The sequence below is a fragment of the Xenopus tropicalis genome, chromosome 7, assembly GCF_000004195.4.
Source record: "Xenopus tropicalis strain Nigerian chromosome 7, UCB_Xtro_10.0, whole genome shotgun sequence".
Classification (NCBI taxonomy): domain Eukaryota; kingdom Metazoa; phylum Chordata; class Amphibia; order Anura; family Pipidae; genus Xenopus; species Xenopus tropicalis.
This window is the reverse complement of record NC_030683.2, coordinates 11,746,366-11,755,879: the sequence shown is the minus strand read 5'-3', so window position 1 is coordinate 11,755,879 and position 9,514 is coordinate 11,746,366. Positions and strand designations below refer to the sequence as shown.

The following is a 9,514-nucleotide window of genomic DNA, read 5'->3' as shown; positions in this document are numbered from 1 at the left end:
CAGTGCAAAAAGTACAGACAATTCAATAATGATGCCAAACACCCTTACATACCCATAAGGACCACCACCCCCCCACCTCTGTGTAGGCGTCTGATGTCATACACTCAATCACGCAGAAAAAATGCGAACTGGTTGCAATGTGCGTAATTTTGCAGGAGAATATAAATCAACTTCAACGTGCGTGCGTAATCTCGCAAGAAAGTGTAAGCTGATTAAAACCTGCGTGCGTATCTACGTGATTGGTGTAAGAACGCAACGTGAACATTTTGTGCCTACCAAGTTGTGAATATTGGTAGCCATCTTGCCAACCATCTGAATTTTAACATACATATATATTTAGTAAATAGTGAATTTAATTTCTAAAATGGAGAAAAGAACATTCTAGTCAGGATTGGCTTGGGCAAAACTGAAACCCCTTTACTGACTACCTTCTTGCTGGTATCATGAGAGTCGTTTCATCTTTTTCATCGCAACATTATTGACATTTATTAACATTTATTTATAAAGCAACAACATATTCCGCAGCGCTGTACAATAAGTGGGTTACATACATTGGACATACAGAGTAACATATAAAGCAATCAATAACTGATACAAGAGGTGAAGAGGGCCCTGCCAAAAAGAGCTTACAATCTACAAGGAGAAAGGGTGAGACACAAGGTGTGGGAATGGGCAAGATCAGAGTTAAGCAATGCGGCACAGGGTATTGCTTTTAGCAGCCTACTGAGGTTTTGTTAAACTAAATAAGGGTAAGCTTCTCTAAATAAATGTGTTTTTAGAGATCTATTGAAGGCAGAGAGATTGGGAGAAAGTCTGACAGATTGTGGGAGCAAATTCCAGGGAAGGGGGGCAGCCCTTGCAAAGTCTTGAATGTGAGTGTGTGAGGAGGTAATAAGAGAGGAGTTGGGGAGCAGGTCAGTAGAGGAGCGGGTTGGTTGGTGTCTATAGATAAGTGAGAGATGTAGGGTGGGGCAGAGTTATGGACTGCTTTGAATATGAGATGAATGTGCTTGGATTGTAAGATGTGATAGAATGTCATGATGATTTGATGCCCTCAGTTTGGCACCTAAACCCCATATTTTTTAGATTTGATCAGTTCTACTTTTCCAGATTATTGGTTTTCCTTGTTACAAGTTCTTGGATTTGCTCAAAATACAGGGGCACTACAGGAACTTCTCACGGGGTGCTCTTCTGCCTATAACAAACCCATTTTAGCAAAGGAGGACTCTAGTTTACTCAGCTGGTGTGAGTTGGTACTGTTGGGAGTTTCCCAGAGTGCCCGGTGACAGGCACAGGGGCCAATTAAGTAGACACGGCATAAGATTTAAAGTTTACAGACCAAATACACTGTTCAGACAGGGGTGAGGCAAATAATAATGATAAGCCAGGCTCAGTTTGAACAAAGAATGCGTAACATTTTATACCTTCGGGGAGAGTGACTGTTTTGCATTTAAATAAAGTTAATTTCAACATAAATAACCCCTAAGGGTGTCTTAACTAAAGTGCACATTTTTCAGTTTGGGCTTTTTGTCTCTGAAGACATCATTTTTTTTCCCCAGAAAAAAAAGCATGACTTTTCTAAGATTTATTATGCCTCAAAACTGACAAATTTGAATCCAAAAATATTCAATCTAAAACCGCCCAAGATCAGAAGTCAAGGGCAGGTGTCCCTTTTACAATTGGAAAATCTTTCTTTGCTTCGCAGTTTTCGGGGTTTTCGGGTTTTTTGATGCTGGCTTTTGTGCGACAATACGAAAAAGTTGCGGTTATGATGGGACAAGTCGAAAAAGTTTTGGGTTCCCCGTCTTTTCCACAACTTTTATTGTTTGTGCTTTTCCAGTTAAGATCTTTTGATAAACGACTGCCATTTGTGGAAAGGAATATCAATATCAATTCCGAAAAAATGAGTTTTATTAAACCCCCCCCCTTTAATTTCGTATAACTGCTACTAACCTTAATTAAGCTTTGGCTCTTGATGACTGCTAAATTGATTGATCACTTAATTTTGTTTTACATTCTCATATTGATTCACAATATTGATGTTTGACTGCGCTAACAATCACCTGGCTATAAACTGATTGGCAACTAAACACCATGAATTGGAATTTTTGCTATTTTTAATATTGCTGCTTTGATTACACCTAATTTTCATTCTATTGACAAGTGTTGCTATATTTATTTTAGACTGTTGGTAATTTTTTTTTTATTGACAGTTTTTTACATTTACAGTCAAGATTTGCATTATATCTACATGTGCCTCACGTATTGAATGTGTCTGTACATGTTAGGACAGACAATCACAGGAAGACAGCATAGAAATAGAAGGAAGTGAAGTAGGAAGAAAGAAGGGAGGAGAAAGGGGGAAAAAAGAGAAAAAAAAATATGAAGAGCAAATAATATGAATTATTGGCTATAATTCCTGGATATAAGCCTCAGTAAAGTTATTCTATGAGTCCAGTTTCTTGTGGTGGTTACGTAGAGAGTTCTTAATCCTTGTGTTGTGATATTCAAGGGTTTGTGAGAGATTGATAAAGTTTTTTAGTTCTAGCATTGAGGGAATGAAAATGGTTTCCCATTTTTGAGCTAAAAGAAGCCTTGCTGCTTCTAGTATGTGTACCACAAGGAGTTTGTCAGAAAATTTCAGAAAGTCCAAATCCAAAAGATCTATTGAAGGTGAGTGGTTCATCGGTTGCTTAATTACACTGCTTGTTAAATCAAATACCAGGTTCCAGTAGGTATGCACAAGAGTCCCTGTCCACATTTTCTTCAATACATTTTAGTGTCTGTTTGTGGGTAAATCTTATAAAGCCTTGAGGGTACCAGATACCATCTGAGCATGAGTTTCATACTGGTTTTCATGAGCCTGACTGATTTCAAAGTAGTCGATATAATTGCAAAGGCTATATTCCAGTCAATTTGGTCAATTGTGAGGTTCAAGTCTTTTTGCCAGGCTGAGATATGTGAGCCCATAGGAGAATCAGTGGTATCATTTAATAATCCATAATAATATGACATTTTTTCACCATGGAGAGCTGCTCTTGTGAATTTTTGTAGAGATCCTGATAGGCTTTTAGGTTTAGCGTGAAGATTATGTTTACAGTAGCTTGATAGTTGAAGGTATGATAAGAATTGGAGTAAGACCAATAATGATGTAAGGGGTCTGTGATAGTAATAAAATAATATTATTATTTTTATTATTATATATTAAAATATATATAAAATAATATTGTCTGCTAATAAAGAAACTTTACAAGTGTATGAACCTACTGAGTAGCCATGAATTTCTAAGTGTTGTCTAACTGATTCAGCTAGGGGTTCCATTAATAAGACAAAAATCAATGGGGATAACGGACATCCTTGACGGGTGCCGTTAGTTAAAGGGAAAAATCTTGTGAATTGGCCATTAGCTTTGATACATGCAGAAGGGGTTTTATAGAGAGTCAAAACATTTTCTATAAAGGAGCCTTTGAAATTAAACTTTTGAAGAACCATTTCTAATAAAGTGGGAACATTGATAGTGTCTATAAATTGTGAAATGAGCCTTCAATCTGGCTGAGGAGTGATTGGATTGTTTTTTAAGTTGTACAATTCTGAATTCTTGCACTATGTGTTTTGGATTGGTTAGACTATCTACTTCTTGGGTTTTGATAGAAAGAATACTTTTAGCTATTCTTGTTTCCTTTAGTCTGCCTGCCAACAGTCTGCCTGCCCTATTATCCTCTGCATTATATAATTTGTTGCTGGAAATTTTGACCGACCAGAACCTTATTACACAACAAGACCCTGAGACAAGGTTTCCAGTATATCAAATTATTTATTAATCAAATACAGAGTCTTGTGAAAGCTTACGCCAACACAGAACAGCTACTGAAATGTGTCACAAACAACTTCAAGTGAGACCCTGAATGTTTCAGTCTTTTACAGAAGATGTCATACCTTATCTCAAAAGTATATGATTAAATTTTACAACTTTGTGTGTTCTGTGGCTACAGCTGTGCAAATAAAGTGCATGTGGGGTCTTAGCTAGTCAGCACTATCATGTCAGGCCCTTGGGATTTTATAAGATGGCATATTAGACTTTTATATTCTATTTTATACTTTGCATATATAGCATATTTATATATTTGTATCTCCTACCTCACCTGCTTTGGGTTGTCTTTATAGTGGACACAGGGGGGATTTATGTGCCCCTTTATACAGAAATTACCCGTCATAAGTGAGTGTCTATGAAGATTTTCATTCATCCAGGTCATGGTATATCTAGTATAAATAAATCTAAAGCAACTGGACTTGTTTGACGTCCAAATTTTGGACAAAGAAGACCGCTGGTTTGAAAGCGGTGTAAAAGAGGCCATTCATGTCAAAGTGGAGAAACCATCCCTTAACAGAGGCGGGGGACTTCGACACCATCTGTCTGCTACATACAATGCTGTTCTAACGTCTGTACCCCGGCAGTTTCAGAACTCTTCACACATCCATTCATGCAACTCTAACAAGTAACACCTGTTTGAAGAGTTGCATGATACTTGGGTAATCCTTTCAAAGTAACTCCACAGCATTCACACCTCTGTGAGTTTCGGATGTCACCTTTCTGAAGAGTTACATAGTGCCATTGTGATTGGATTAGTGGAAGAGTATATATGCTGAGGACTTCCCATACCAGTCAGTTGAACTGAAGAAGCTGCTCGGATGAGTAGTGAAACGTCTTCAATGATTACTAAACAAGTCCAGTTGCTTTAGATTTATTTATACTAGATATCCGTCATAAGTGAGTGTCTCAGCACTGTTAAGTGAAATCTTTTTTAGTAGATTGTTTAAAATAATGATAATGTTAAGCTACTAAGTCTATGGAATAAATGTGTTTTTATGATTTTATGGTAGGCTGCCCAGCCACAGGGTAAATGTTATGCTTTAACAATTATTAAACACATAATAACCTGCCATATCATTGATTTTATAAAAATGTCAGTTTGAACAAAAATCACAGGACAGACAGAAGGGAAAGAAGATATATACCAGGAACACAGGAACGAAGAAGCTAGGAATACAAATATGATCAAGGAATAAGAGCCAGGTAACAATCACAGTCCACAAAAATGTATGGGCTAGAAATGCTTAACATGAACTTTAGGCCTGACAAATACCCCAGTGCCCATTTGGGGCCCCAGAATTTTCTGTTGTGATTTCCAGTGTCAGGCTGGGGTGTGCAGGGCTCTCCAGGGCTACCACCTTGGGGGCCTGTAAATACTACAGCCGCACACCCACCCAACTCGTACCTCTGCTCCGTGCTGCACCCTCACCTAAAACCTGTATCTTTGTTCCATGCTACTGCCTGTGCTCACCGCAACAAGTCCTGGCAGGGTAAACAGTATATATCTATCAATCATATCTATCTATATCCAAAAAGAAAGAGCTCACAGATATATAGTGGATGAAGAATAAAGCTGGCCATACACGGGCACCTACGGGTGGCGATATCGGGGAGGCATGTAGGTGAATTCGATCGTTTGGCCCACGCGGCAATGGGGCAGTCGGTTCGGGAACCGCATCAACGAGCCGATGCGGTCTGCGATCCGACGGGATTTTCTAACCTGGCCAATCGATATCTGGCCAATTTCAGGCCAGATATCGGTCGGCCAGTCCGCTCGTTTCTGCCCCTACACGGGCCAATAAGCTGTCGAGTCGGTCCAAGGGACCGATATCGGCAGCTTCTATCAGCCCGTGTATGACAACCTTAAGTTAAAAGGTAATTGAGTAAAAAGGAAATAAATTCAATAAGTTAAAAAAGTTAAGAGGTAATCACATCAACACATTTCAATCCCAAAGGGACCATCATCAGAATATAAAAATATATATAGAGAGCGAAAACATTTGATTATTTTGTATTCTCTAATGAATAAAATTTGTCTCACATCTTATATAAACTGGGTTCCTAATGAGACCGGTGGACTCTGTGCCCCTGCATGGAAGAACCTTCTGCTAAAGACAAGAAATATTTGATTACGTGCTTGTATAATAAAGGTACCTGGATTTGCTATTGAGGACCATCACAAGGTTAGCATTTAGGTAAGTAAGGAGTACAGTCTGGGTTCATACAAGAGGCTCTTGCATTGTTTATACAAAGATACATTAGAACTAGGACAGATTTAGGAATAGATGGTTGTATTATGTATCGACCTACCAGACAATACAGATATTGCTATGCACATTATTTTGTCTTATGATGCCATTTACTCCAAGGTAAGTCAGACTATAGTTCCACAGCTGCTACAGAGGATGAAGATTCAAATTACAATTTTATTTTACAGAAGTAATAATGGAGTGGAGAAAGAAATTATCATTGATGCAAAATCAATACATATTTTGTCTTTAACATTCATCTACAAATATATCAGTTACAGGTGCATAAAATATAGGTGCAAAAATAGTTGGCTAAGACACATTATGCATTATACCACTGAGTCATGGTGTGCTCCCTGTGTCTGGGTGGGTTTCCTCCAGGTATCTCCTCACAATCCAAATTATACAGGCAGCTAAACTGGCTCCAGAAGAAATGTTGATACTTTAGATCAATGTCCCACAGTACATAAGCACAAAATGTGAGTTACCTTTGCTCAAGATGAAATGGGTACACCTCTATCCGTCATTATTTAGTATATGTCTACTATTTTTTGCTTTCATACAAAGAAAGAACGGCTTGAAAAAATGGTTTCAAGAAGTCAAGGAAATGTCTCAGGATTCATCATCCAAGGGTTCTCTGATACTCCTGAGCTTCAAAGCTCTCTTTTTCTCTTATTCCTTGGAATCTATCTCTTCATTCTGCTGGGAAATCTCATCATATTCTTAGTCATTTCATGCAATCCTCACTTACACACCCCCATGTACATATTCTTGCTGAACCTTTCACTCATAGACATTTCTTTCTCCTCAAATGTTTTACCTAATTTGCTACATATTCTTCTCACACAACAAAATAACATCTCATTCTTGGGGTGTATGACTCAAATGTATGTTTTTGTGGCCATGGCTGCCAGTGAATACTTTCTCCTGACGGCCATGGCATATGATCGTTATGTTGCCATCTGTGATCCCCTTCATTACATTGCCCGAATGAGCAGGAAACACTGTGCTTGGCTTATAACTGCAGCATTCATTGTTGGGTTTCTTGACCCTGTCGGACTTATTTTCCTTATATCTAAACTATCATATTGTGCTTCCCATCTTATTAACCATTTTTTCTGTGATGTCTCACCATTGCTAAAACTTTCCTGCAGCAGCACTTTTAGTGTGGAACTTTTAATTTACATTAATGGAACATTGTGTTTTATCAGTTCCTTCCTCCTTACTCTGACCTCATACATATTTATCATCTCTGCTATCCTGAAAATACAATCCTCAGAGGGGAGACAAAAAGCCTTTTCTACCTGTGCTTCTCACCTGGCCTGTGTGATAACCCTTTATGGGACACTATTTTCCCTGTATATGAGACCCGCCACAAGTTATTCCATAAAAAGAGACAAGTATTTCTCACTGCTGTACATTGCCCTGGGCCCTGTGCTAAATCCTCTTATTTACACACTGAAAAATAGAGAATTTCAAACTTCCCTAAATAAATTGAGGCAAAAAGGTTTATTTCTTTTATTTTAGATGAGTATTAGTCAATACAAGTTGCTAACACTAAGCTATAAGCAGGATAGTTTCAAACTGTGAGAGGGGAGTCGCAAAGTTTAGGAATCACTGATCTAAGGAATTAGATTGGAGGTTTCAGTTGCCGAATGTTACAGACTTCTTTCACTTGAGAAGATCAGAAAATTCCAAGTTTTAACAGACTAATAAAGGAGGGGGGAGAAGTAGCAAAACAATGATTTAATAACCTTTATTGAAGAGTAAAATGAATGCTCTACATAAAAATTCTGCAAATAGAATCCACAAGTTCATGTGACTAAATGGCCATATGTAAAGTATGAGTGTAAACTATAGATTTGTATAGTGGCATCACTAGCATGGAGCAGACCCCCCCATGGCTCACAATACAATTTCTGGTATAGTCCCCCACACATTCCCTGAAATCTTGTTCACTGGTATTGGAGGCAGAAGGAGCCTTAGGAGTTCCTAACAGGGGAGCCCATGAGTACCTAGTAGAGATGAGCTAAGATTTCCACATGGTAGAGTTTTGTCTGTCTAAGAAGTTGTCCTGATGCCACTTTTGAAAGAAATTGAACAGTTGTAGCATAGAGGAACAGAGCTTCTCTAGCAGAGCCCTGTGTGTGTTATTGGAAAGCTAAAAAATGCTTTAACTGCAATTTAATATTGCCCTCAGTTATTTCCAACATTCCCTGGAAAGAATTTTTTTTCCTCTATACATTGTCCTGGCCCAGTGCCAGGTATTAGCTTAAGTCATTAAAAAAGGACAACCATGCAACAACCCAAGCATCGCCAGCTGAATAACTACATGGCAGACAAATGTGCCCTATGTTACATGTTGCAGACAAAAAGCAACTACAATATACAGTGCCTACAAAATTGTCTGCTGCTGACTAGTGATAAGCGAATTTGTCCTGTTTCACCAAAAAATTATCAAAATAGCAGAAATCTGTGAAAAAATTTGCATAGTGCATTTGTTATGTAACATTTTTCTTCATGCGCAAATTTTTTTTATGCAACTGCGCCCATTTTGACTTGACACACCCAATTTTTACAAGATCATGACTTTTTGAGGCGACCGTGACTACCGTGACTTTTTGTTGATTTGACCGTGACACTTATTTGGACACAACCTTCCCTACTTTCTTTGGACGCAACTGGACGCGCCAAATTTTTACTTTTTGAAGCGACCGTGACACCATGACTTTTTGTTGACACAACCATTACTTTTTATTTGGACGTGGCCATGACTTTTTTGGACACGACCTTGCCTACTTTTTTTGGATGCAACTGGATGCACCCAATTTTTACACAACTTACTTTTTGACACGACCATGACTACCACAATTTTTTTGTTGACGTGACGTTACTTTTTTTTGGGGACGCGACCATGACACATTTTTGAAATCAGCTACTTTTTTGGATGCAACATTTCAAAGGCTTCATGCCTTCTTCAATGGAAAAAAGTACACACAATTCAATAACACCCTTACATACCCATAAGCACTAGTGCATTGCTTTGTACTTGTCCACATTGAACCTCATTTTCCAGTTTGCTGCCCAGTTTTGCAATTTTGTCAAATCGCTCTGCAAAGTGGTAGCATCCTGCATGGAACTTATAATTTTGCACAATTTAGTGTCGTCAGCAAGAATAGAAACAGTACTGTCTATGCCCACCTCCAGGTCATTAATAAACAAGTTAAACAGCAAAGGACCAAGGACTGACCTCTGCGGTACTCCCCTAACCACACTGGTCCAATTAGAAAATGTTCCATTTACCCCCACTCTGTGTAATCTATCCTTCAGTTAGTTCTCTATCTAATTACAAATATTATATTCTAGCCCAATATTCCTCAATTTGATCATTAAC

At 38.3% G+C, this 9,514-nt stretch overlaps 1 protein-coding gene across 1 annotated transcript; it reads left to right on the top strand.

Annotated features, from left to right (window-relative positions):
- Positions 1–7,080: 7,080 nt before the first annotated feature.
- On the top strand, positions 7,081–7,710 carry LOC108648066 (olfactory receptor 10Z1-like; the record flags this gene model as incomplete). Its single annotated transcript, XM_018095601.2, has 2 exons — positions 7,081–7,554; positions 7,648–7,710. Coding segments are annotated over 2 exons (537 nt in total), but the record flags the coding sequence as incomplete, so codon positions are not given.
- Positions 7,711–9,514: the final 1,804 nt, after the last annotated feature.